Below are 27,116 nucleotides of genomic sequence, written 5' to 3' on the forward strand. Positions count from 1 at the left end.
CGACGGCGGAGCGACGCCTCGTCACCTCGGCGCCCTCCATGGATGGACGGCGCTCGGGGAGGGGGGCGGGGAGGACCGGGGCGAGCGATGGGGGGGGGAGGGAGGGGGGTGGGCGGAGGCCGGGGAGGGGGGGGGGGGGGGGGGGGGGGAGGGGGGGGGGGGGGGCGGGGGGGGGGGAGGGGCGGGGGGGGGGACACGCACTCATGTCCAATGCACTGCACACAAATCATCGAGATTTTTCAATTATCATGCTCCTACCCCTGACATCCCTGCCAAGACCGAGTTATGGTTTCGACCCTTCTTGTCCTGTAGAACAGTTTATATAGCTTGTCACTCAGTAAAAGAAACGAATTTTAAAAAAAACATAATTCTCGGGAGCCGAGGTAGGGGATAGCTCGGGAGATCTGTCTGAGGTGGGGCCGCGGGGGTTGTGACGCGCTGTCATTTGGACTGAACTCTGTGCCAGAGGGTTGATCGCGGCACTTTCGACCCCCCGACCTAGGAGAGCGGCGATCTGCTATATTTTTTTTTGTGGCTCTAGCCTATCGTTTCGAATAAAATAATAATAATCAATAATACGTTAGTAGGGGACAATAATTATAATAATAATAATAATAATAACTTTATTTAAGTCTAGTCTTCTAGGTAGCCTTAGCTTACTAGTGGGGCCAGTGTTTAAACTAAAATATATATATACACGATCTCTTACATAATTCACTTTTCCACACTAACCTCCATAGAACATTACGGTCGACATATTTAATACTTATATGTTAATCCTCCCTAATTAATTACATATTACATACTTAACTACATTGTAACCAATGATTTGTGTCATGACTGTCAAGTGCAGGCACGCGCCTGGAGCCATAATGACAGTAATTATTGTGTTTTTGGAAGTAAACACTACATTCAGACGAATGACAGTTAGGTCGATTGTTTTTTTATTCTTCGCCGTTTTAAGGTGTTCAAGTATAGACATTAAAGGGCGATTATTTCGATCTCTAGTAAATCATTATAAACCCTGGAAATGGAGTTATGGTTTCAGCATTTTGTTCTACAAAGGCATTTGCCATTTTTTTTTATGCCTTCATTGTCACACACGCTATAGAATGCCCTGTGCTTCAGTGTAGTCATCCACGGGCAGTTCCAAAGTTCATCAGTCCAAGACGACCAAGACTGGTTGATTCTTACTGGCACTGAGGATCTGGGACGAGTTTCTTTCCGCCATTTTAGCAAGGCTTGGTTACCTGTGCACAGCTTGTATTTCACATGCACTGTACTCCACTGCACTTCAGGTGAAGTCTTCTGCCAGATATATTCCTTTAGACCTTTCAAGCTTTTGCTTTTTGACAGTCTTAAAATGTCTTTTTCACCTGGTGACTTAATCTGGGCGAAGATGCGAGGCTATCCACACTGGCCCGCGCGGGTAAGTACTACAACAAGATGATTTGGAATCAAAGCAAAACCTTGCGTGGCTTTTAAGACCTTTTAATAATTTCTGGAAACTCGAGTAGCTTTGTTATTTCATTTGAGTTTTTTTAATCTCCATTTAGATTGATCTTGCTTCACCAGAAGAGAAGATTCCTTCCAAGAAATTTCCAATCTTCTTCTTTGGAACACACGAGACGTAAGCACACCCGAGGTTTTTTTGTAGATCGACTAATTTGGCTTGCAAAACTGCGGCTGCAATCTTGTTTGTAGTCTTGTTTAGTGACAGGCTATTTTTTGTTATGCCACGGACGTATTATTATTATTATAAGTATTAGTATTATTATAAGTTTTCGTGATTACTTGATTATCTGTGTACAAAGCCTTGCAAAACACGTCAAATCTCGTTTTTCAACTGTTGTGTATTAGGGTCAAGATTTTAGTACATGTATGCTGAAGGATTTTCAACCGTGTTTAAATAAAGTAATCTATAGGCATAGGCAGTAGAGCAGAGGGGCTGTAGCGCCCCCCCCCCCCCCCCCAAGTTTTGGTGCCAAAAGTATCGTGAGCACAGCATAACATTGGTTTCTCAAAATAATTATTCTTAAAAAAAATAATATGTGAGTGAGTTCAAACATCTTCAAAATTGCCTTGGAAGTCTTCAGGAAACTTTGTTTCTCTACAGAAAAGTTTGAAAAATGATCGGAAACCTTCCTACGGCTTCGAACAATAATCAGAGAATCTTCCAAAATCTTTGGTCTAGAAACTGCTCAGGAGACAAAAAGGTTACTAGAATGGAAAAAAAGTTGCTCCAAATATGAAAATCTGCTGAGTATTTTTAGGACAGTCTTAGCCCTCCATGTTCCAAAACCCTCCACCGCCTCTGATAGGTCACTCCATATTTGCAGTTGTATCGGTAAACAAGTGCAGTTAGACTGCAAGTAATGTCTGTTCTACACAATAGTTGGCACTTTTAGACCACTGAGCTACAGGAGCCACGTGGAAGCTAGGCCATATAACTATAGGTTTAGTTGTGACAAACTGCTAGTAGTATTACCGGTATTGTTGAAGAGTGAGGATCTGCAAGGAAGTAAATGGTGGTAGTTTTGAGCTTGGACAAAGATATTATTCTTTCAGTAAATAATATTCTCATTGCCTTTCTCCATGCTAAAAATATACATGTACCATCATTTATTTCCATAATAATTATTATTTTTTTGTAACTGGTATATATTGTTGTTGTAGATCTTAAGTAATCGTTTCCTTATCTGCTACATTCATTTTTGCACTTCTAGAGCTGTAATGCAAGCTAAAGATCTGTTTCCATATGAGAAGAACAAGGATAAGTTTTTGAAAAACTCAAACCGATCTCGAAAAGGTTTCAAGGAAGCATTAGTGGAAATTGTGGAGAATCCAAAGGTTAAGTGGGGGATGAGAGGACAGGAAGAGGATGATGATGATGACGACGACGACGATGAGGAGGATGAGTCAGCTGGAGAAGAGAAGTCAGGAGATGAAGAATCAGATAAAGAAAGCACGGATAAGGAAGTTAGTAAACCATCGCAACATGAAATGCTCACATGTGACAAGTACGACCCACACAAGTACTACTCATGACCCACCCACCCATGCGATATAGCATCACCCGTTTATGATGGTTGTTGTAGTTATAAATTTCTTAGACATCTTTTTAACGGGTCACATGTCAGTTAATAATAATATTTATTTAAATGCTTTCTTGTAGAAGAAAACAAAAAAAAAGAAGGAAAAAAAGAAGCAAGCGCAGCAGAAGAAAACAGCCAAATCTGAGTCTCCAGAAAAGGTTTGATACTGTATCACTCTTATTACCATAAAAACTCGTGTATAAGCCGCACTCGTAGATAAGCCGCACCCCCAAATTTCAAAAATATTTTTAAAAAAAAAAAAAAAACTGGGGAAAAAATGCCCCGTTTTTTTTAAAAAAATTGTGGATTATGAAAAAATTTAAAAAAAAAAAAAAAAAAAATTTTTTTTTTTTTCTTTTTTCTCTATGTTTGGGGGGTATAATAAAAAAAAAAAAAAAAAAAAAACCACCCTTACCCCCAATTTTTTATTTTTATATAAAAAAAATATTTTTTTCTTTCTTTTTTTTTTTTTTTTTTTTTTTTTTTTTTTTTTTTTTTTTTTTTTTTTTTTTTTTTTTTTTTTTTTTTTTTTTTTTTTTTTTTTTTTATATAAAAAAACCCCCCACCAAAAAAAAAAAGTTTTGAAAAGAAGGGGGGGGGGGGGGGGGGGGGGGTAATAATGATTGTTCATTAACCTGGATCAAGAATTTACCTTGGTCCTACATTGTGTACAGATGTAGACACTGTTACTGATGTACTATTAAAAATTATTACTGGGGACCAGCAAATTAAATGCTGGGGGGGGGGGACCTGCAATGGACGTAGGATCCCATCCAGGCAGGGGTAGAAATAGTCCTAGTTGCTTCATGCTACGAAAACTAAGATAAGCTGCAGCATGATGGACCACTTGGCTTAAATGCACATGTTCCAAGCGACTGTTGTTTTCTTGTTCTTCAGGAAAGTTCTTTTGAAGAAACACCAGACGAGGAAAGTTCAGATGAAGACAAAGAGGAAGTGAGTACTTTACAAACAGAACGGTGAAAAGACACAACTTATGGCAGCTTTGTTGTTATTTGATCAGAACAAACAAATGAAGTTTTAAAATCAATTCTGCAACAGATTTCACTTTCAGTGCTGTGCATTATAAAAATTCATTTACATGACTTTATACTAACAGCAACTGAGAGGATTCTCTTGCAGTCTCTGGTTAAGAGAGCTCTATGGTTTATGGGAATATAGACCAAGAAAATGATGTAACCTGAAACACAATGTTAGGCTAATTTCAGAAAACTTGAGAAACTCTTGCCACTTTATCAAAACCAAAGTTCGGCAAGTTGTGAAATGTCAATTGAAACATTTAGAGTAAAATGTTCCAAAGCTTCAAGTGGAAAAACTGTAATCTTAACAACAATCTGTCACATGCTCATGCAACTTTAGGCTGAATTTCTGTCTTGTTTTCTATCAAGTGAGCATGGTTGATTTGTCAAATACATGTATCTTTCAGTTGCACTAATAATCAGTGTCATGGTACCAAGTTGTTATGATGATGATGACAGTGACATGACTGCGTAGCAATGCAATACTAATTGGAGCTTGTTTAATGAAAGGACCAGATTTTCCTGTAATACCCACCCCCAATACATTAAAGGTATAATGTGTTGTTTGTAGGAATATAAACCTGTTCCCAAGAAGAGAGTGACTTCCAAAGAGTCTGGAAAGAAAAGGAAATCATCAAAAGTTGTCAGTGACAGTAGCAGCAGTAGTGATGAAGACCAGGCTGATAAGAAAGTAAGCGTAATTAAAATGTTGTAAGGTTATAAGACTAACACTACCAAATGAATGTGTTTATCACGCTTTCTTACCTTGGAAATTCACATAAAAATACATGCATGTACAATGTACTATGAAATTGCAACTTCTGCATCCCAATTCAATAACCAATTATACACCCAGTCAGTCAGTCCGTCCATCTGTCTGTCTGTCTGCCTGTCTGTCTTTTTGTCTGCCTGCCTGCCTGCCTGCTGTTCTTCTCAGTAATCTGTTAGTTCTAGCCCTAATGAACGTCACTTCATGTTCTTTGTACATGTTTACCCTAAAATTACTAGTAAGAAACTGAGATCAAGGGAGATTATACACATTTATCAAGTTCTGGAAAAGGCTTTTCATTGCCCGGTATCGTAGAACTGCGGTGACACAAGGGTAAAATACATGGTACATTCTTAGTCTTCACTACCAATTATTTAAGGATTTTATTAGTTATTATAACCAATCAGGATTATGCAGTGTACCTCTTTATTTATTTTCTAACATTGTATTCCATTTGATGTACTATCACTCTTACAGGATGTAAGTGACAGTGATGAACCAAAGAGCAAAAAAGCAAAATTAAAAATGGAACCCGAAGAAAAGGCGAAGAACCAGCAGCCAAAAGAAGAAGGGAAAAAGAAGAAAGAGGAAGATAAAAATAAAAAGAAAGATGAAGAAGAGAGCAAGAAGAAAGATGAAGCTGAAAGGAAGAAACAGGAAAAGCTACAAAAACTAGAAGAAAAAAAGTACGTACTAATTGAATGTTTGGATTTCTAACTTTAATGTCCTTTAATGTTGTGTTATGTTACTTGGATGTGCAGTGTGAATTTAATGAGGGACTACATGCATATGCATGCTTTTCTGGCCCTATCCCCCACCCAGGGGGCAAGGATTTAAGAGAGACATGCATTTGGAGAGACGAATCATCACTGCTGGTACTTAAACTTTGGTTTCTTTTTGAGGAGGAGTACATGTATTGCTACTCCCCTTGGAAACCATGCAAGATGTACACGTACCTCCATCTCAGGACATAGTGAAGTCTCACATTTTTTCTAACAATTTGCTTGTACCCATTATTACTCCTGTCTGAGAGGAGGTTTGTCCCATCAAAGTGAAATACATGTACATGTATCTTGCCCAAAAATACAACACTATGTCCCATGCAGTGCTTGATCCCTGTCCTCTTGATGTGGAGTCCAGTCCAATAGTCACTATGTCATGATTTAAAGTTACATGTACATGCATGTAGTTTGCTTAGATTATACACTGTGTGCTGCCAGGTGAAGAATTTACTCCAATCAATGATTTGGCTTTTGTCTGTATTCTGAACGTCAAAACATTACTAACAACTTAATGCAACAGATTTCTGAGTACTAAAATCTTAATCACAGAACTCATGAACAACTGTATGAACATTTTATTGTCATTGTTTCAGAGCAATGTTGAAAGAAAAGAAGAAAAAAGAAAAACTTGAACAAAGGAAAGCAGAGAAATTAGCTGCTGAGAAAGCTAAAATGGAAGAGAAAGAAAAAGAAAAGCAAAGAGAGAAGCAAGAGCGGGAAAGAGAAAAGGAGAAGTTACGAGCCAGACAAGAGAGAGAGCGAGAGAAGGCAAGGGAAAGAGCAGAACGAGAAAAACAGAAAGAGGAAGAAAGAAAAGAAAGGGAAAGAAGAAAGTGTAAGTAGTGAAAAAATTCAGCAAGATGTGGTTCCTGGCTGTTAACAATATTATGATCATAATGATGTAAGCTCAAATGTGGCACTGTTTGATTGCTTCACTTATGATTTTTTTGTGTACAAACCTTTGTGTTGGGAGAATAGCGAGCTTGTAAACACTGTAAGTTCTTTATTAATGGCCTTCCTCAGGCCCTTCATTGAAGTGATGCTAAAAATATCAGCTGCTAAGAGTATTATAACGTATAATGTCAGCTTTCATGTTCCAAGTATGACGCTTACATATGTATTCTTCCATTAGCTACACCGCCCACTGTGGAAGAGATATTGGACAAAATGAATTATGAACTTGTGATGTCACTGACAGTAGAGGCTCCTGTAAGTAATTTACAAGTCAGGACGTCCTCAAGCGTCCCTATATTTCCTATTTTTTTTCAACCCCCTTTTTTTTCCCTAAATAGTTTAGAAAAGCCCTATAATTCCTATAATTCAAAGGACCTCAGTCAGCTACACTTTGAAATCGGTGAAATCTGCAATTTTCATTGCCCTCAAAATAATTATGAAAGTTGTATAATGAAGCAAAGTCTTATTTGCATTGTTCTTCACATTTACTCCCGCCACACCCCAAATTCAAATTTGATAAGGCTATAAAGAGCTCCATACATGACATGTTGAAAATACTTGAAATCCCTATATCGCTCTATATTTCTTTAAAAACTTCCCTATATTTTGGCAGGAGGCCACTTGAAGCACTGAAGTGTTTACTGTAACTCAACAATGCATTAAGAGTAAAGAATTTTTTTTCTTCAATGAATGAAGAGTAAACTTATTTTTGAACCAAGAATAGGATAACCATCTCACCACAAGTGTCTCTGTAGTTCAGTGGTGCGGAAGTTCATGAGCGCGATTTGCGTTCGTGAGGCAATTTTTTTCTTTGGCTGACATTCACGACAAAAATTAAATTGTCCTCATAATGTTTGAATGTTCTTTTTTTATGTGATGTTAATGTGACTCCATTCAATATAGCAGTGTTTGCCCCCTTTGCCTGCGGGGCTTTCGGAGGCGGCCGGGCCCTCCCCCCCCCCCCCCCCCACTTCTGAATCATAATATTATTTTGTTGTTTCGCTCTCAGGACGTCCCAAGGTGTTTAAAAATTATCAATCAGATCTCAGAGATGGCAATCAACCCAGATATCATCAAGAAAAACCCAGAAATAGTTCAAACCATCAAAAGGGTAGGTGATTCATTGTGTTGTACATGTGGTGCTGTGTTATGACACGTCCTGTTATTATTATTTTCTATGCTATCTTGAAACAGTTATGCCCTCCAGAAATTAAACCAATTAAGACAAATACAGTAATTTTCTCTTGCTTTTTTTGGACGTTTAGGGTGTTTCATCACAATCACTCGCAAATATTAGTTTTACTGTGCAGTGTATTAGTTTCCCAAAAGTTCTTTTTTTTTTCAGAAAAAAAGATTGTTTATGAATGTAAGAAATGCTGGGGCAAGTGACTGGAACTCGCTACCTATAGAATTAAAAAAAAAAATTAAAAATTTTTTTTTTAAACTAAATTTTTTTAAACATTTAAAAAAAATTTTAATAAAAATTATTAATTATTCTTTTTTTTTTTTTTTTTTATAATTATTTTTATTTTTTTTTAAAATTTTTTTTTATTTTATTTTTTTTTTTTTTTTTTTTTTTTTTTTTTTTTTTTTTTTTTATTTTTTTTTATAACAATTTTTTTTTTTATTTTTATTTTTTTTTTTTTTTTTATTTAAAATTTTTTTTTTTTTTTTTTTTTTTTTTTTTTTTTTTTTTTTTTTTTTTTATTTAAGGACGTTAACCTTGTGTACCCGCTCAGCTTTCAATAAGAGTGCAGAATCTTTTGACAAGTATTAAGATATTAAGATATGCAGTGTCAACAACAGATATATGTATTTATTATATAAACTGCAGTGGTATAGCGAGTGGTAGCAAATCGAGGAAAATGGTATCACACATGTGTGGATAAAAATGATATCCACACATGTGTGATATCATTTTTGACCAATCAGCTCGCAGCGTTTGCCGTGTTTCAATGCTCAATCAACCAAATTTTATCGATATTAAGTGGATATTAAGTCGGAGTTCGGATCTTCCTTGGCAATCTTTGGTAATCTTCGGAAAACTTCGGAAATTTTGATAGAAGTTCGGAGAAGTTCGGAACCATTCGTACGACCTTCGGAAAACATTTTGAAAATCTTCGGAAATCTTCGGAAAATTGTGGAAACCTTCGGAAAATTGTCCAAAACATCATAATTAGTAGGTGTATATAAAAAACAGAATAATACATGGTTGCTTGGATATATGAAATTTATCTTCTCGTGTCTTCAAAACCGATATCTCACTCATTCGCTGCGTTCACTCGTGAGCTATCGATTTGAACACTCGAAGATAAATTTTATATCTCCATGCAGCCATGTATTATCCTCTGTAAGTTACAGATGTGTGTATTGGTAGTGTCAGACGAATCTTTAGAAATGTGCGAGCCAATTCTTTGCGCTAATAAGTAATACTAATTTGCATTCCAGATAAGAAATTACAAACAAAATTCTAAAGTACGAGAAAGAGCGAGCCAGCTGTATACTCAGTTCAAGTCACTGTTTACAGTCGCTGGATCAGGTCAGTGAACTACTTAAGTAACACAGTTGAACGTTCTTAATTATATTTTGGTTTGACATTGGAAGAACTGTTCAATATTTTTATCGCTTGGTGGTTATCAAGACTGAAGAGCATAAGCCGTTTAAACCTATTTCCTCCTGCAAATGTTTGGAAGAAAAATATTTTCATGGTTATAGCTGTCCACTAAGATTCAGTGTAAATAATTTGGGTGTTCCTTTTCTAATATTTTGATCACAGTAAGGTCCTTTGGGAGGCGTGGTGGCCTGTAAGCGGGCTGGACTCCAGCTCAAGTGGTCCAGGTTTAAGCTCTTGCCGGGGTCGACATGTTGTGTTTTGGGGCAAGATAAGTTACGCCAACAGTGCTTCTTTCTGTTCTTTACACCTCGGGCTATAAATTGGTACTGGCGAATTAAATGCTTGTGGATACCCTTCGGACGTATTTAGACTAGTATCCCATCCAGGGAAAGAATAAAAACTCTGAAGATAAACGCCTGCCTGATGGGCCACTTGGCACGAATTTGACGTTACTTATATTACACTGTACGTTAATTTTACAAAAGCTGTCGTCGAACGTTATTTTTCTTTCGCAATTGCATCGTGTGCGTACCATATGTTTAAGGAGACCACGGTTCTTGCTTTTAGTGGTGTTTAATTAAACGTGCAGGAGTGCTAAATCAAGTTTAAAACACGAGGCGCAGCCAAGTGTGGTAGACTTGATAAACACGAACTGTGAGTTTATTGATGGCTTCAAAAACCTCTGATCTTTTCATTTTTGCACTGATATTTAGATTTTGGGTTATTTTGGCCAAGAAAATTTGACATAAAATTTAGCCGTGTCTTTGTTAGATATAAAGACACTCATTAACATTAATTTTCTCTGCATTTTCTTTATTGAAAATTTCAGAATCTACTGTAAACGTAGCGCCGGCAGCCAGCTCGAATAACGAAAGTTCTGCTCATGATTTGTCATCTGTGGATGGCAACGAAAGAACACAAGCCACGACAGCAGAAGCCACAAGTAAACCCGAGATACCAGAAGAGAAAAACACACAAACCCACTCCACACCTACTGAGAATGGAAGTGATCATCCTGTCCCCTCCGCTGGTGAGTAAAAATTTTCCAATGTCAATCATGAAGCATTTCTTTCAGTATACACCGATTTAGCGTAAGCCGGAAGTTGCATGGAAACGAGGCCTAAGGGCCCTCGGCGGCTAAAAACTATAAAGATTTTACTAGCGTTTGGGGCGTTTCGAGTCGAAAGAAAGCATTTCCTTTACAAATTAGCCATGAATCTTGATCCCTATCAGTGCAAAAGTATAAAGAGAAGAAATTGTAATGTCTACCAGGCGACAGGTGAAATTCTAACAGCTTAGCGGTAAGATTTTGCTGCCAACTTCAATATTCCCTCGCCAGCATAGGCTGAATTTCATCCGTTCTCTCAGATAGTTTACAATCAATTTTTAAGAAACAGATTTTTCTGTGGGAAGGAAGCCCTTTGGTTTTCGATCTGAATGAAAACTTTCTATTATATTAATGGTAAAACTCCCGTAAACATCACGCATACATCATTAAAGACAGTCTACTGATTCTGTTACAGAATTTGACAGATTTTTTCAGTAGAATTTGTGATTGGCATGAACTGTTTCAGGTGTAAATTGAATTGTACATGAATTTGAGTTGCAGATTCATACAGGTTAATAATAAAATAAATCCAGCTTTCATATCAAAAGAATTATAATATAAAGTTCGACGCCAATGGGTGAGTTGTGTGTATACACGGAAGGTTATTTAGTGTTTAAATTCATCGATGCTTTTTAAACACACAGATTCTAGAGTAGTAGCAAAATGTAGCAGTGTATTCAAAGCAGACTCGGTTTTTATTACTGATAAAATTATACCGATCGGGAAGCTTACATGTAAACAATAAAATCTTCTCTTGCTGGTCAAATTCGATCCAGTTCACAAATGAAGTCAGGTCCGTAAAAAAAATTCAGTGAAAAAAATCTGACATACCTGTATTTGACTGGGTTGACTGTACGCTTTTCGATTGTTGATTAATTATTATGATTGGCAAATGTTACAACAAACTGCGGTACATGTTTACGTGAGCTTCTCTGTCGAAACAAACTAACATAATTTAGTTAACTGAAACTATTTGTGAGACATGTTTACGCGTGACTTTCTCTACGATTCTATGTCGATACCTGCAACTTTTTATTCGGATTGAAAACCTAAGGGGCTCTCAAAACCAAATTAATATTGTTCTTCAAAAGTTCCATTCAGTGAATCATAAGGTAGTTCGTTTTATTGATTAACAAAATCCAAAATTGAGTGTAGCCAGAGAACGGCAAACATTCAGGCTATGCTGATGAGTGAATATAAAATATTCGATTCCAAAGAAGATCACAAAATCTTACCGGTAAGCTGTAAGAATTTCTTCTCTAGCCTGCTAGACCTTAAATTTCTTCTTCTTATACTTTTGAACTTATAAGGATCAAGATTCGTGGCTAATTTGTAAAGGGAATGCTTTTACCGACTCGAAATGCCCCACACGCTAATAAAATCTTTATAATTTTGAGCCGCCGAGGGCCCTTAGGCCTCGTTTCCATGCAACTTCCGGCTTACGCTGAATCGGTGTATCGCCTGAGTCGGCACTTGTTTATAGTGTTTAAAAGAATAATTTACTGGTTTATAGAACTGGAAAATTGATGAAGGTCGCAAAAGTGCGTTTGAACTATCAGGGATTGAGAAAAGCACACATGCGGTCGTCCGGGACGAGCAGATTTTCCGTCGGGCAAGATACTTTCCATGCTCACTAGCCCAGTGGGCAGTAGCCTTTCTCCAGGCTCTCGGTAGTTATGGGAGAGCGAATAACGCGGGTGAGTGAGGAAAAAATGAGGCGGGACGAAAAAAAAAACCCCTCATTTTTTGCCCGCTCGCCCGCGTTTTTTGCTTTCCCTTCAACTACCGAGGGCCTGGAACAGGCTAGGTGGGCAGGGGCCCAGACAAGTCGTCTAACCACTATATTTGCATTTCTTGTCCGAAAGTCAAGCTGAAATTCGTTTTAAAGCCCTGACTATTATATCAAGTGAACAGAATTAACATTTTTTAATAAGGTATATTTTGGACGCCGCTATAGATTACTGAATGCAGTTAAAAATTGAACATAACATGAAAATGCAAAAAGGAAAGAAATTGAACGTTTGTATTTTTTGGTGAGAACAATTAAGATTAGTCTCGAGAACTTGAAAATAAACAACAATTGAAATTAAGCTGGAAATGCATTGAACTGGGGGCTTGGTTGTCTTCCAGGCGACTCGTGAGATATGAAAAAGTAATCATGCTAATAAAAGCAATGTTTAAGGTTGCAAGTCTTTTCACATTACTTTGTCCATTCTTTTCCACTTCAGTTGTGTGTTAATTAAAAAATGTCTTGTTTACAGAAACAAAACTCGAGGATAAAACAAATCTACCAGAACAGACGCCATCAGAGGAAAAGACAACAGTTTCGAATAATACAAGCATTGACAATCTTACACCTGAACCAATGGAGATCAACAACGATGCAACAGAGGATTTATCACCGTGTGATATGGACATATCAAGCCCTGACTGAAATGTGCAAGGAAGATTATTAACTATTTTATGAATCAGTCTACAAACATTTTTATGACTTTCTTGTGGAAGCCTTTTTATTGTCGCGAAACATTTGGAGAAAATGTATTCGTGATGCGCGATGATTGCGAAAAACAAGATAACAGTGATTGTGACATCTTTTTTATAAATAGGAATATAATGATAGCATTTTACTTCTCACCTGTTGTGATCGCGAGATGCAAATGCAATTCTCATTTGCTCATTGAAAGGAAATTTTGTTTGTTGTATTTATAAAGGCTTATGTTGTTAGTGTCTGTCTCTTGTAAAACTATGCAACTATGCAACTTGTAAAACTATGTAAGCATTTTAAATCACATTGCAGAATGTACAAATCTATGTTGGCTTTCTCTTTTGCCGAACAAAATCAACTGTTTCCACTTATCTACTGTATGTTACTACTTTACTCTTTGCCAAGGCGGTCGAAATAAGATTCACTGAACAAAGTGCTTTCTTAAAATCTATTATAGTGTGAGGGACGTTTTTGCCTTCCTTTTTTGTGGGAGGCGCTGTGGCCGATGGTTAGTGCGCTGGACTACAGAACTTACCATCCGGGGTCGAGCCTTGCCCAGAGTCATTCTGTTATGTTGTATATCTCCACCATGTTTAAATGGATAACGGTGAATTAAATGCTGGGGGTAACCCTGGACTAGCATCCCATTTAGGGAGGGGTGGCAGTAGAAATACAGCTAGCCGCTTCACACTCACGGAAACAGGAGATAAGCGTCGTATATATGGACTGTTTCTATCCTGGCCTTGCTTGACTGGTGGGAGGCGCGGTGGCCTAAGGGTAAGCGCGCCGGACTCCGGATCGAACGGTCCAGGTTCGAGCCATGGCCGGGGTAGTGTTCTTGGGCAAGACACTTTACCCTCATATCTCATACTACCTCTTTCCCCCCAGGTGTTAACATGGGTACCGGCAAACTAATCCTGAGGGTGGGGTACCCTACAATGGGCCAGCATCCCAGGTTGAGTAGAAATATTCCTAGCCGCTAAATGCTATTGGATCAGGGATAGGCTTTGGCAGTATGGGCCACTTGGCTCGAGGCTTCCTTTGCTCGATTGTGCAGGAGAGATCATTGGTGTTCGACTCTAACTGGTCATTTTTACACCTCTCCATGATGCAGCTAACAATTACGTCAAAGTGAACTCTACAAAAATACCCTAACGTCAAGCAGTTCATACTTTTTACTTATTAAGGCTGCATTCATTATGTATGTAGAGGATTTTTTTTTTCAGCGGCTCGTTTTTTTATATCCCCCCCAAGGTCCATACAATTTTTCATAATCCCCCAATCCAATCAGCCGAAAAATGAATACCCCCCCCCCCCTCCTCCCTCACAAGAAATATCAAAATAAATATCTGTATAATAGTACACTACCTTATTATAGGAATATAACGAAGCATTTTAACAACACGAACAAATTAAAATTTACGCGTTATAAAATTAACGCGAATTCAAGAAAGGTTCTGGTTAAATCCTTATAGTAAAAAAGTTAACATCAATAAAATTAACGCGAATTTTTGAAATTCGCGTTAATAACATGTATCGTTAATTTCCTATAATAAGGTATATATGTTTAAGATTTCAAGAGACATGTTTAATAACAACATCGAGAGAGTTTTGACAGTTTATGTCATATATTGCCCTGATCTTGAACATATTCGGGTTGGAGATGAGTACATTGCCCCTAAGTCTTCTGCACGCAACCTAGGAGTCATCATTGACAATTGCCTTTGTATGGAACAACATGTGAAAAAGATATGCAATGAGGCAAATTACCATCTCAGGAACATATCAAAGATTCGCAAATATCTCACTCAGGACTCTGCGGAAATTCTCATTCACGCTTTTATTGGTTCCAAGCTCGACTATTGCAACTCAATTCTGTATGGTATTCCGAAAAAGTTAATTTGTAAATTACAGCGTGTTCAGAATACAGCTGCTCGCATTGTCACGTTAACAAGAAAATATGATTCTATTACCCCAATAATGTTTAAGCTACACTGGCTACCCGTACAATTCCGTATTATTTTTAAACTACTGTTAATAGTCTACAAAGCACTCAACGACAAAACGCCATCCTATGTTTCTAGTATGCTAAGTTTTAGAACGTTCTCTCGGTCACTACGTTCCAGTGGCCAAGAACTGCTAACTGAGCCCATGGCTAAACTCAAGACCTACGGAGACCGGGCGTTCAGCACTGCTGCGCCAAGGCTGTGGAACAACCTGCCACTGAGCATCCGAAAATCAGCATCAGAAGACATTTTTAAGAAGAACCTAAAAACTTATCTTTTTAAAGAAGCTTATGACATTTAATTTTTATTTCTTATACACGTTTACTTTAAGTCCAGTTAAATAATCATGATATTTTTAGTTTTTAAATTTTTAACTTTTAAAACTTCACTCTCTGCATGTATAGATATTTTAGCTCAATAGATTATTTTAGTTAGGTATTTTTATATTTTATTTTTATATTTTAGCATAGTGATTGTAAAGCGCTATGAAAGACTAGCTAAATAGCGCTATAGAAATGATTATTATTATTATTATTATTATTATCATACCTATGCCAGCCAATCTAAGTAGCGCAAATTAGGTATAGATAGCCTGCCAGCTCGTGTACGAGTACTACCAGGAGTATTGACAGGAACCTCCGTTTCACTGTCACTCTCGTCAACAAAAGCAACAACCTCATCATCATCACTCCCACTATCACACTCATCCACGGATTCATCTCCGCTGTTGCCATCTTCTTCACCCTAATTTTCCGGCCGTTCAGCATCATTGCTCTCAAGTGCGACATGTGCCATTATTCTCCTTATCTTATCATTTGTCTTCCCAAGGAGAGAAAGTTTATGACGGTCTAAATGTTTGTTAAGTTCTTCTACGTATAGCTTGTTCATATTTTCAAACGTGGACGCGGTAGTTTTCCAGTTATATTGTTCGTATCCTTTCATTAATATTGAACATTTAAGTGCACATTTGTTGTTCAATTTCATAAAACTGTGCACTGAATTACATTGTTTTCTTTTGCATTCATTGATTCAATAAAGTTCATGCACTGCTTAGACTGAGGTTGCATTAAATGTTTCCATTTTAGATGTTTTACTTTCTATGCTATATCGAAACATTACATCTACAGGCCAGGCACACTACTTGAAAACTTCAAATAGCTACTATATAGTCTCTCAGAATAATAGAGGTACCCTTGTTGCTTACAATCCTTGAAAGAAGCTGCTGTACTGATCATTTCTTTTTTTCACTTTTTGAAAACTATTACAAAAGCTAGACAGAAGCTTACAAAAAATAAGCATCCCCCCAGTAGATATTTAACAATTTTCATATCCCCCCTTTTTTGGCTCTAAAAATTTGAGAACCCCCCCTAAAATCCTCTGCCCCCCCCCCCCCTGTAGGATACATAATGAATGCAGCCTAATCATCCAGCGAGAAACGTGAAATAAAAGTAAGTCCGCAATGCGAACATGTGTGGACATTTGAATAAAAGTTGACATTATGAATTAATCAATGAGTAACTGTAGCACCGGTCAAAAATAAGTTAATTGACCGTCACTTGGAGTATCGACTCACGAGTCGAGTCAACAACTTCAAGTTTCGAAACGAGAAATTTGAGATACAAGACGAAAACACAAAGAACTTATCAATCAATTTATTTTTACAAGACTTTTGGAAGAAAAAAAGTGTACTATGAGTTGACCTATGTACTACGCTTCAAGGAACACGCGTTGCTGTTGCCGCTTGGGGTGTTACGCAATGCGAAGGAGCGTTGTGTGACATCCCTCCCCCCCCCCCCCCCCACTGCCACTACTAAAAAAAGCTGCAAAGAAGAGTTTGTCGGCCAAGCTCCAATATAGTGCAATGTAAATCGGTAAAACCTGGGACACCACCCCTCATCCGGTTAAAAAAACCTGGGCGTGATTAAAACTTTTGTTACCCCAATTAAAAAGATACCAGTTTGCAACGTTAATAACGTTGATAAACATGATCAATAAGTCTACAGTGACTTTAAATGATGTGTCCCTAAACACTAAACATTGACGGCTAAAAACGTTGGCGTTTTTTAAATGATATCAAAATCCGTATTAAGAAAAGACAGGAGCCTGGAAGAGACCATGACTTTTCCGTCCAATTCATATCGGACCTACGACCACAGTTGTTCAGTTCATTAGATATGCAGATTTCAGGCGTCGCGATTGTTATTTCACTTTTCATCTACGCCACCGCTGCCTTTAAAGTTGATCCTTGATGTATATTTTCCAGCCACCACACGCTCTTCGAAAGCTGTGTCAAAAAGGCTTCTAGATTCACCGTAATAAAGTGCGACTTACTCGATACTGATCGAATTTCTGATCTCACAGAAACTTCGGATTCTTCGATCACTATCGAAAACTTCCGAAAGCACTAACCCAAGTTATTACGGAAAGTGACCCCTCAATCGGAAAAACTGCATCACAACAATGTGTAAAACCGAGTTGGAAAAGTAAAATGAGCCGCAATGCATCCAGGAAGGAGAAAGACTTAACACTTTAAAGGATTTTAATGAAACTGGCTCCTTTGACATGCAAGAATACCGCTTGAGCTAACAGGGATTTAAGAAGTGATAAACTTAACCCTTGTGATCCACGGACTTCCGGTCGTTGTGTGCGCAGACTCGGAGTTTATTCCGCAAATCTCCGCAAATCTGATTCCGCAAATCGATAATAAGTACTCTGCGCATGCTCAAAAAGAGTTTCAACGTTTTTGGTGCTGTTCAAAAGAAAAGCGAACTCAGGGCACAAGATTGTTTTACAAACTAACGAAAAACAGCCATGAAAGTACATGCTAACAGTATAACGGTGCTGACCATCGGAACTTTAGCTTCACTGTTATCATTTCTTGTGTTGTTGTTGTTGTCGTTGTTGTTATTATTGTTGTTGTCGTTGTTGTTGTTGTCGTTATCGTTGTTGTTATTATTGTTGTTGTCTTTGTTGTTGTTATTATTGTCGTTGTTGTTGTTGATATATTTATTATTGCACAAATCACCAGTGCAGCAGTGTAGGTCGCACGTGGTATTTGTTAATGTGGGAGCGTACAGGTTACAGTTATCTGGATGGCATAACTCTGTTTCAACGCAGTCTTTCGCATATATTTTAACTTGCTGGCCGCCTCTTTTTCCCTCTAAAACGGCTTCAGCGCAACTGCCTTGCTGATTGTAAGGACAAATAATCTCGGTTTTGTTGTTTACACAATCATCCCAACTCTTTTCAGAGGAGCACATGTAGCACTTGTTTGGCTGAGGAGTGGGGCCATCTCCTGCGAGACAGGAAAAACAAAAATTGAACAAACAAACAAACAGCAGTGTTATAGCACTTGTATTGCACTCGAAAATAAAGGGTAAGCTAAAGACAAGACCTGTCGAAACAAACTATTTTTGCACTTTGTAGAGATCCGTAGAAGTCAAACTTCTAAACTACCCTGATGTTTTAAGCAAATAAAATATAGCAGAATTTACATTCGAACCTGGACAACATTAAATTGAAGTATAGGCAGCGACAAAATCATCAGAAACAACGAATTTAGGCTAACTAGTGTCAGTAAAAACAGTTCAAAATGGCAAACTAAATGGCAATATTCTGTACCTACCGCTATTACAGGAATCGCTTTTGCAGCAACTGAATGAACAATTTCCATTAATAGTACTGCATGCGTCTTTTGATCTGTTACAAATAGCCTGGTCCGCACAGCTTTTAGTGTTCGCTGTACCTATGCCGTTTCCAGTTTTGTAAGTGATGAAGAGTGTAAGACATTGGTCATGTTCAGGAATACACGTCTGTAGCTTTTGTTGCTGTTCGCAGTCCTCTGCACTTTCAGTGCTGCTACAAGTGTAACAATTCAGTCCAAAAGCTGCAGTAAACAGGAATAGCAAAGGACATTACTTGCTGAATTAATAAACGTGGTGTAATTCTACTTTGGAGCCGTAACAAGATCTTGCACTCATAGTTCTGCACTTATAAACAGCGTGATCAAACCTGATTCAGTGTGCGATCGCTGCAAGTCTAGCACTGACAGACAGCACGTAAAGGAAATTGCGCGCACATTATTTTATTCATACGAGTGCACACGAAAGCATATGATCTAACGAATTTCATAGCATCAGAAATTAAAGCCGTCGAATGAAACGTCGATCTTGTATGGCGTACTAATCCCTTCTGCAATTTCTTTTGCCATGTAATTTCATTGTGACGCAGAATAACAGTGAAAATACATTTTTCGTTTCCGAAAGGAACCTTTCCTTCAATTGATATAAGCCTTAGCGAAATAAATTCGTATCAGAATGGAAATAAACATCTATTGAGGCCGTACAGCTTTCTTAAGCTTTACTTTAAAACCTTTTCTTTTCTGGTTTACAGTCACTTTATAAGCTTGTCTATACTGAGGAAATTACGAAATTACGCGCACATTATTTTATTCACACGAGTGCATAGGATATCATATGATCTAACGAATTTCATAGCATCAGAAAGCCGTCGAATATAGCGTCGATCTTGTATGATGCAGAATAATAGTGAAAATTCATTTTTCGTTCCCTAAAGGAACCTTTCCTTCAATTGATATAAGCCTTAGCGAAATAAATTGAGTGGTTTACAATATGCATCCGCTTACATACACAACCGCAACATTTGTGAAGCCCTTGGGTGATCGACTTGCTTTTTGTTTTCTTATATATACGACAAGTACAAGTAATGATACACTAGCAATTTTTCGTTTTCGACATTTTTATCGAGAATAGCTTCCCATTTTGCTACAATGTGACATAATAATCCTGTTTCGCCCGAAATCTTGCATACGATTCTGACGATGCAGTGTGTTAGCTATAAAAAATGCCTTAATGTCTGCCGGTACTCATGATCATTTATAAATAAAAATAGAAAAATACTTACCGGCTGTAGACATGCAAAGTGTCAGAACACAGATTGCCAAGAACTTGCTCATGATGTTGGATAACGGATATTTCACTTCAATATGAGGTACACTTTCTTCGTCACAAGTTTATAAGTTTGCTTACATGGTTTACGGTGCCAATATCAACTATTCACTATATTCCTGTATCTCATATGCATAATTATTTGTACTCGACAGGAAACTGTATCGAAGTCGCAATTCACTAACTCGTGACTTATAAAACATCCAAGCTTAGTTAACCAAAGCCCTGGTTCTGCTTTGACTGATTTTAGCCTTAAGATTCTCTCTCTCTCAGTTTTTAACATCATAGTTTGTCTCCCTCGTAGTGCACGTGCTTGCAGTATGTAGCCACAAGCCAGTAATAGTACTTTGTTTGTCAAGCTCTCAAAATATTTTGTTTGATGTTGGTTGGCAAGTCAACAAAACATTTTCGTCATCCAAGGCTATTGTAGTCAATAAAGCGTGAAATGAAAACGAAATACTTTTTCTGTTAATGGATCTTAGAAAATCTCTTTAAATCTAAGCAAAAAGCATTCTCGCAGTGTTTTATTACCGTAACACATAAGCTAAACTTTTCTCTGTTTCTATCAACTGAAAAAGAGGAATACATGCCCTCAGGCTGTTATATGCTTGAGTTAAAACAGGAAGCTATTATGCTTTGGGGCACTTTCAAGAAGAGCTCACCTTAAATTTAGCATTTCGTAAATCCTTGTTTTATCGGAGCTTTGTACGTGTTCTGCCTTTACCCTGCGTGAGCTTGTAACGTCGTAACCTCCTAACCGTTATGAGCTGTGACCTAACGGTCAGTGCTCCGGGATGCGAATCGAGCGGCCCAGGTTCGAGCCTTGACCGGGCCACTGCGTTGTGTTCTTAGGCAAGACACTTTACTCTCATAGTGCCTCTCTCCACCCAGGCCTATAAATGGATACCGGAGAATTTACTGATGATGGGCACCCTGCGATGGACTAGTTTTAATACTCCTAGGCGGTTTATGCTACAGAAACCGGGATAAAATCCGGACTGACGAGCAACTTGGATCGACAGCAGGCTTAACCTTATTTTAACAGGCCGTCCGTCCTTTTCGCGTTTTTTACTTCTTGTTCGACGTTCACTGAATGAGTACCACACACACTGAGAGGTACTTCTGTAGTCTACTGCGAAAAACAAGAATTTTTCTATCATACTTCAGTAGTTAAATACCCTCATAAAGAGAGTTTTAATGAAGCTGAGTTATTACAAGATTACCAAAGACCATAGTATCAGTTGAGCTTAACTTTAGACGTGCAATTTGGTCATAACGAGCAAGGAACATATAAACCCTAGCTATGACTTAAAACTTCGTATTTTTCTATTGTCAACAGCTTTTAAAAACTCAAGCTATAACGTATTTTTAACCGGTAACGTTTGGTTATTATTAACTTGAAGTTAATAAACTCAGGTAACTAACCTCCGTAATCAACTTGGAAAGTTTACGTTGTCAGCGCTAGTTCTTCGTCAGAGATAGAAACGCGAAGGGCCAACACACGAAACGTCAGCTCTTCAAAATTCGCTACAATGTTTAGTTTTAAAATATTTATCAATTTCAACTAGCTAACTGCCGGGCAACATTTTCTTTAGAAAATAATAACTTCAAACATGCAATTTTACTATTAATAGTTTTCAACCGATCTACATGAACGCATTTGTACTGTTAGCTGTTCAGTGCAAATCAAATCTCGTCCCCACAGCCCGCTACTTTTGCCTGCTATTATTCTTGTCTTTTATTTGTTTAACCAGCCAATGAGATTTGAGGAAAAATAGGGTCTGGACAGAGCTTGGGATTGTTGAGCTGGCAAAAAGAATCGCGGACTTTGACAAGAATAGTGCTTGTTAACAATAACCTTAACTCAAATATATAATTACGCTTGTCTTAACAGTTAGCTGTGTTTCAGATTCGTCGCCAGACCCTGCTCTGTTTCACATCAGCACCAGGAACGCGGGCATCTGAGCGAGTCCGATTTTAAAGTTCATGACTCGCCGACTTCCGGTCGTTGTGTTCGCAGACTCGGAGTTAATTCCACAAATGGATAATAAGTACTCTGCGCATGCTTTAAAAAGGGTCCACGTTCTTGGTCCAAAAAGAAAAGCGGGCTCCGGGCACGAGATTGTTGCACAAAACTAACATAAAACAGCAATAAAAGCGCACGTCAACAGTATAACGCTGCTGACCAATGGAACATTAGCTTTACTGTTATTTTTTCTTGTGCTGTTCTTGTTCTTGTTGTCGTTGTTGTTGTTATTATTGTTTCTGTTGTTGTTGTTATTATTGTTGTCGTTATTATTGTTTTTGTTGTTTACCATTCTCACTCATTAATTATGCCGCTCATTGTCCGGCGTGGATAAGATATGGGAAAAGATTGTGGCCGAGGCAATGAGCGACTGGGTGAGAAAGCACTATAGCTGTGTATTACGTCGCCGAAGGGGAGGTGGGAGGGTCGAAAATTTGTTCGGACTTCCCGGCTTGCGTATCTCTTTCGAAATGTCCCGAAACTAAGCAAAGAGATCTTTAAATACCGCGATTGTGCACATGCTGATTAGGCATTACATAATACAACTATCTATAAACAAACAGGGTTATGTAATCCACGCACTTGTGAATTCCGCGTCATAATTATGAATGAGAATAGTTTACCATTCTCACTCATTAATTATGCCGGTCATTGTCCGGCGTGGATAAGATATGGGAAAAGATTGTGGCCTACGGCTGCTCACGCACCTTGCTGCTTCAGTATAAACACCAAAAGACCTCCGCATTTACAGGAAATAATCCACAAAATACGCCTTCTCCCCAAAACTCAGAAAACCCCTCAAACCCCAACCGGTATATCCAACCACGAGAGAGGCCCAACCCAGCTAGTGGGGTTACTTCCCTATACCATATCATAGCATGTATTTAGATCGTGGCTTATAATGAGAGTGAAGTTAAGAGTAAAGAAAACACCAAGACCTAAGGCGGACAGAATAACACCAGTGATGTCTGCCGAGAAAGGAAAACGTAAGACAAAAACGAAAAAAAGAACAAAAGGGAAAAACCCCACTAGCCAAGCCGGACCAGGAATCCGTCGAGGGTAAACAAAGTGGTGATGATGGTCGTAAACGGATTATAGGGTGTAAATTAGAATGCCCTTCTGATCGCGACAAGGCCAGTGGAGGGGGTGGACTGACTTTTTATTATTTTAAAATGACATAATATTTTGAATTGTTAAAATTCTAGCTAGGGGAGAAGTAAAGGATAAACATAACTCCCGTATAACCCAGGTTGTAGCGTCTAAACGTGGATAAAATGCTTAACTCCGTGGATAAAAACGGCCGACCGGCGAGCTTTTAATAATTACAAACTAAACCTACAGAAATATACAATTGTCTATTTAAAGTTCCGCACTGGGATGTGTTAGGTAACAAACCTTACGTTAGCCCAACGTGTTAACACTTTAACCTAAACTCATTAACACTCAAACAGCAGTAAGCTCTTAAAGAAAAGTCCACACAACTACTGTATTTTTCTTGACATGAAAGCTTATCAATTCCAGACCGATAAACCATAACAAAGCACCTAACACACCAACACTTAAAAGGACCGACACATGACTGTTGCCAAATACCCTCGATACCCAATTCAAACTTTAAACAAAGACGACGCATGGCTCTTGCCAACTTAGCTCGACACACGAGCACACTTGAGACCAAAACCGTAACACGTCGTGAAACAAATTGTGCTCAACAAAGGAGCGAACATAGCTATAGCCGACACACGGCATGTTCCAATTTCTACTCGACACACGAGCGAACGTTTTAGCTACAACCAACAGACAGCATCTGCCAATTTCTGCTCGACATACGAGCGAACGTTTTACCTATAACAGCCGACACACGGCGTCTGCCAATCTCTGCTCGACACACGAGCGACGGAACGTTTTAGCTATTACAGCCGACACACGGCGTCTGCCAATCTCTGCTCGACACACGAGCGACGGAACGTTTTAGCTATTACAGCCGACAAACGGCATCTGCCAATTTCTGCTCGATACACGAGCGAACGTAAGCTACTACAGCCAACACACGGCGTCTGCCAATCTTTGCTCGACACACGAGCGAACGTAAGCTACTAAAGCCGTAATAAACGGGGTCCGCTAATAAATTGCCATAAACAGAACTAGATATAAAGCACACTACGCGATAAACAAACGAGATAGCAAGCAAAAAAGAAAGCATATAAATGTTTTAAAATACCGAGTAATTGTTGTATACGTTGTCCCGCTTCTCCGGAATGCTGTGGAACTGGAAAAGCGGCAGAGACTGGATATAAGCTGAAATACAGTGTAAGTCCTGTAGTTTTTATAGCAGCAGCAGGGTAGGTACAGCCATTTACTTGCTTGGGCTTCGGCGACGTACGGCGAGAGTATAAGAAAATTCGTCCGGACTTCCCGGCTTGCGTATCTCTTTCGAAATGTCCCGAAACTAAGCAAAGAGATCTTTAAATACCGCGATTGTGCACATGCTGATTAGGCATTACATAATACAACTATCTATAAACAAACAGGGTTATGTAATCCACGCACTTGTGAATTCCGCGTCATAATTATGAATGAGAATAGTTGTTGTATTTATTATTGCACAAATCACCAGTGCAGCAGTGTAGGTCGCACGTGGTATTTGTTAATGTGGGATCGTAGAGCTTACAGTAATCTGGATGGCATAACTCTGTATGAACGCAACCTTTGACATATATTTTAACTGGCTGGCCGCCTCTTTTTCCCTCTAAAAAGGCTTCAGCGCAACTGTCTTGTTGACTGTAAGGACAAATTATCTCTGTTTTGTTGTTTTCACAATCGTCCCAACTCTTTTCAGAGGAGCACATGTAGCACTTGTTCGGCTGAGGAGTGGGGCCATCTCCTGCGAGACAGGAAAACAACAAACAAACAGCAGTGTTATAGCACTAACGTACTCAATGCCACGCAGCGCGGCGCAAACAGGAGTGACCACGTGCTCTGGGGTCTTGAAATGCTACTTTTCGTCTTCGCCTGAGCAAAATAAAAGACTATTTGCCTGGCTTGAATGTCGAACGTTAGCCTTCTCGCAAGTTCCTGTTTGAATCCTTCGATCTTTGTAGAGGTCAAGCTCCTTAACTACCCTAATTAATTATTCTCCTCCTCCCTCTAATTTTATGTTTTAACTGGCAAATAAAATATAGCAGAATTTACATTCGGAACTGAGCAACATTAAAGGGACACTATCACGGGGATTTTTCTGCTTTTCAGTAAAAAAAGTTCTAAAATTTGCGAAGTACTCTCGCTCGTACAAGAAACGCGCCTAGAACATCAAGATGAAGATAAAAAAAATTGGTCTAAATTGTTGCTGAAGAAAGTTTTGAGCTGTTTTTCCAGGTCACTAGCAGAACTTGAAAAAGTCAGCCTTACTTTTTCAAGTTGAGATCTAAGTTCCTGATGGCATTACAATAACATCAATACTGGACCACTTTTTATAGGTTTCCATACATCTGTAGGCTCTTGTGTCCCTTTAAATTGGAGAATAGGAAGTGGCAAAATATTCAGAAAACAACGAATTTGGGCTCTTAGTGCCAGTAACAACAGTCCGAAATTGTGAACTAAATAACAATATTCTGTACCTACCGCTATTACAGGAATCGCTTTTGCAGCAATTGAATGAACAATTTCCATTTGTAGTACTGCATGCGCCTTCTGATCTGTTGCAAATTGCCTGGTCCGCACAGCTTTTACTGTTCGCTGTACCTATGCCGTTTCCAGTTTTGTAAGTAATGAAGAGTGTAAGACACTGATCATACTCAGGAACACATGTGTGTAGCTTTTGTTGCTGTTCACAGTCTTCTGCACTTTCAAGGCTGCTACAAGTGTAACAATTGAGTCCAAAAGCTGCAGTAAACAGGAATAGCAAAGGACATTACTGGCTGAATTAATAAACTGGTTTAATTCTACTTTGGAGCCGTAACAAGATCTTGCACTCACTCATTGTTCTGCACTTATAAACAGCGTGATCAAACCTGATTCCACGTACGATCGCTACAAGTCTAGCACTGACTTAGACTAAACAGACAGCACGTAAAGGAAATTGCGCGCACATTATTTTATTCACACGAGTGCATAGGATATCATATGATCTAACGAATTTCATAGCATCAGAAAGCCGAATGAAACGTCGATCTTGTATGACGCAGAATGACAGTGAAAATTCATTTTTCTTTCCCTAAAGTAACCTTTCCTGTCGTATCAAAATTGAAACAAACATCTGTCGAGGCCGAAGAGTTTCTTTAGCTTTACTTTAACACCTTTCCTTTTCTGGTTTACAGTCCCTTATAAGGTTATCGGGTTCTGCCGCAAAGGTAATTTTGTTTCGTCGTTTTGGTTTTAAGTTCATGTCTAAATAAACTGCTTATAAACAAGATGAGATTGACTAACTGAAGTCATTTATTCACTACTGAACGCACTGAAGTGAATTTCCGACGCAATTGAGTTGTTTTCAATATGCATCCGCTTACATACACAATCGCAACATTTGTGAAGCTTGGGTGATCGACTTGCTTTCTGTTTTCTTATATACAAGTACAAGAAATGATATAGCAATTTTCGTTTTCGACATTTCGATCGAGGACAACTTCCCATCTTGCTTCAATTTGATACGACATAATCCTGTTTCGCGCGAAATCTTGCGTAGAATTCTGAGGATGCAGTGTGTTAGCTATAAAAAAATGCCTTTATGTCTGTACTCATGATCATTTATAAATAAAAATAGAAAAATACTTACAGGCTGTAGCCATGCAAAGTGTCAGAACACAGATTGCCAAGAAGTTGCTCATGATATTGGATAACGATGTATCACTTTCAATGTGAGGAACACTTTCTTTGTCACAAGTTTATAAGTTTGCTTGCATGGCTTTCGGTGCCAATATCAACCATTTAATGTATTCCTGTATCTCTTATGCATAATTATTTGTACTCAACAGGAAACTGTATCAAAGTCGCAATTTACTGACTCGTGACTTACAAAACATTCAAGTTCATATAACCAAAGCCCTGTTTCTTCCTTGAATGCTCTTGGCTTTAAAATTCTCTCTCTTTTTTAACATTATAGTCCGTCTCCCTCTAAGTGCACGTGCTTGCGGTAAGTGGCCACAAGCCAGTAATATTACATTGTCTGTAAAGTTTGGTTGGCAAGTCAACAAAACGTTTCCGTCATCCAAGGCTATTGTAGTTAATAAAACGTGTTGTAAAACACGAAATACTATTTCTGTTAATGTCGATGTTAA

The 27,116-nt window shown here is 38.4% G+C and overlaps 3 protein-coding genes across 4 annotated transcripts; 1 reads left to right on the forward strand and 2 right to left on the reverse strand.

Annotated features, from left to right (window-relative positions):
- The first annotated feature begins 1,255 nt into the window (after nt 1–1,255).
- LOC144644886 (uncharacterized) lies at nt 1,256–13,198 on the forward strand. 2 transcript variants are annotated; one of them, XM_078504442.1, is made up of 13 exons: nt 1,256–1,429; nt 1,557–1,630; nt 2,727–2,979; nt 3,176–3,253; nt 3,993–4,049; nt 4,704–4,823; nt 5,379–5,587; nt 6,277–6,518; nt 6,816–6,892; nt 7,647–7,748; nt 9,086–9,176; nt 10,081–10,281; nt 12,621–13,198. In XM_078504442.1, exons 1-13 carry the CDS (start codon nt 1,364–1,366, stop codon nt 12,791–12,793), a joined length of 1,743 nt encoding a protein of 580 aa, XP_078360568.1. In that variant the 5' UTR covers nt 1,256–1,363; the 3' UTR covers nt 12,794–13,198. The 2 variants fall into 2 exon arrangements, with proteins under 2 accessions (XP_078360568.1, XP_078360569.1); XM_078504443.1 differs by lacking the exons at nt 1,256–1,429; nt 1,557–1,630 and having other exon boundaries at nt 2,905–2,983; nt 3,179–3,253.
- Nucleotides 13,199–17,375: 4,177 nt separating this feature from the next.
- Nucleotides 17,376–20,667, reverse strand: LOC144642100 (uncharacterized). The gene is made up of 3 exons (XM_078501092.1): nt 19,774–20,667; nt 18,476–18,736; nt 17,376–18,145 (listed from the first exon to the last, which is right to left on the reverse strand). The coding sequence occupies exons 1-3, from the start codon at nt 19,823–19,825 to the stop codon at nt 17,646–17,648; spliced, it is 813 nt and encodes a 270-aa protein (XP_078357218.1). The 5' UTR covers nt 19,826–20,667; the 3' UTR covers nt 17,376–17,645.
- A 2,446-nt stretch (nt 20,668–23,113) lies between these two features.
- LOC144642101 (uncharacterized) lies at nt 23,114–26,897 on the reverse strand. Its single transcript, XM_078501094.1, has 3 exons — nt 26,615–26,897; nt 25,465–25,725; nt 23,114–24,727 (listed from the first exon to the last, which is right to left on the reverse strand). The coding sequence occupies exons 1-3, from the start codon at nt 26,664–26,666 to the stop codon at nt 24,414–24,416; spliced, it is 627 nt and encodes a 208-aa protein (XP_078357220.1). The 5' UTR covers nt 26,667–26,897; the 3' UTR covers nt 23,114–24,413.
- Between the last annotated feature and the right edge of the window lie 219 nt (nt 26,898–27,116).

The sequence above is a fragment of the Oculina patagonica genome, chromosome 2 (assembly GCF_052425735.1).
Source record: "Oculina patagonica isolate OP01 chromosome 2, crgOcupat, whole genome shotgun sequence".
In the NCBI taxonomy this organism is placed as follows: Eukaryota; Metazoa; Cnidaria; class Anthozoa; order Scleractinia; family Oculinidae; genus Oculina; species Oculina patagonica.

Coding starts and splice junctions, on each gene's coding strand:
- LOC144642100 (XM_078501092.1), bottom strand. CDS start 19,825: ATGAGCAAGTTCTTGGCAATCTGTGTTCTGACACTTTGCATGTCTACA. Junction 18,737..19,773: donor ACTTTGCATGTCTACAGCCG/GTAAGTATTTTT, acceptor TGTTTACTGCAG/CTTTTGGACTGAATTGTTAC. Junction 18,146..18,475: donor AAGCGATTCCTGTAATAGCG/GTAGGTACAGAA, acceptor CCTGTCTCGCAG/GAGATGGCCCCACTCCTCAG.
- LOC144642101 (XM_078501094.1), bottom strand. CDS start 26,666: ATGAGCAACTTCTTGGCAATCTGTGTTCTGACACTTTGCATGGCTACA. Junction 25,726..26,614: donor ACTTTGCATGGCTACAGCCT/GTAAGTATTTTT, acceptor TGTTTACTGCAG/CTTTTGGACTCAATTGTTAC. Junction 24,728..25,464: donor AAGCGATTCCTGTAATAGCG/GTAGGTACAGAA, acceptor CCTGTCTCGCAG/GAGATGGCCCCACTCCTCAG.
- LOC144644886 (XM_078504442.1), top strand. CDS start 1,364: ATGTCTTTTTCACCTGGTGACTTAATCTGGGCGAAGATGCGAGGCTAT. Junction 4,050..4,703: donor CAGATGAAGACAAAGAGGAA/GTGAGTACTTTA, acceptor TGTTGTTTGTAG/GAATATAAACCTGTTCCCAA. Junction 6,519..6,815: donor AGAAAGGGAAAGAAGAAAGT/GTAAGTAGTGAA, acceptor TTCTTCCATTAG/CTACACCGCCCACTGTGGAA.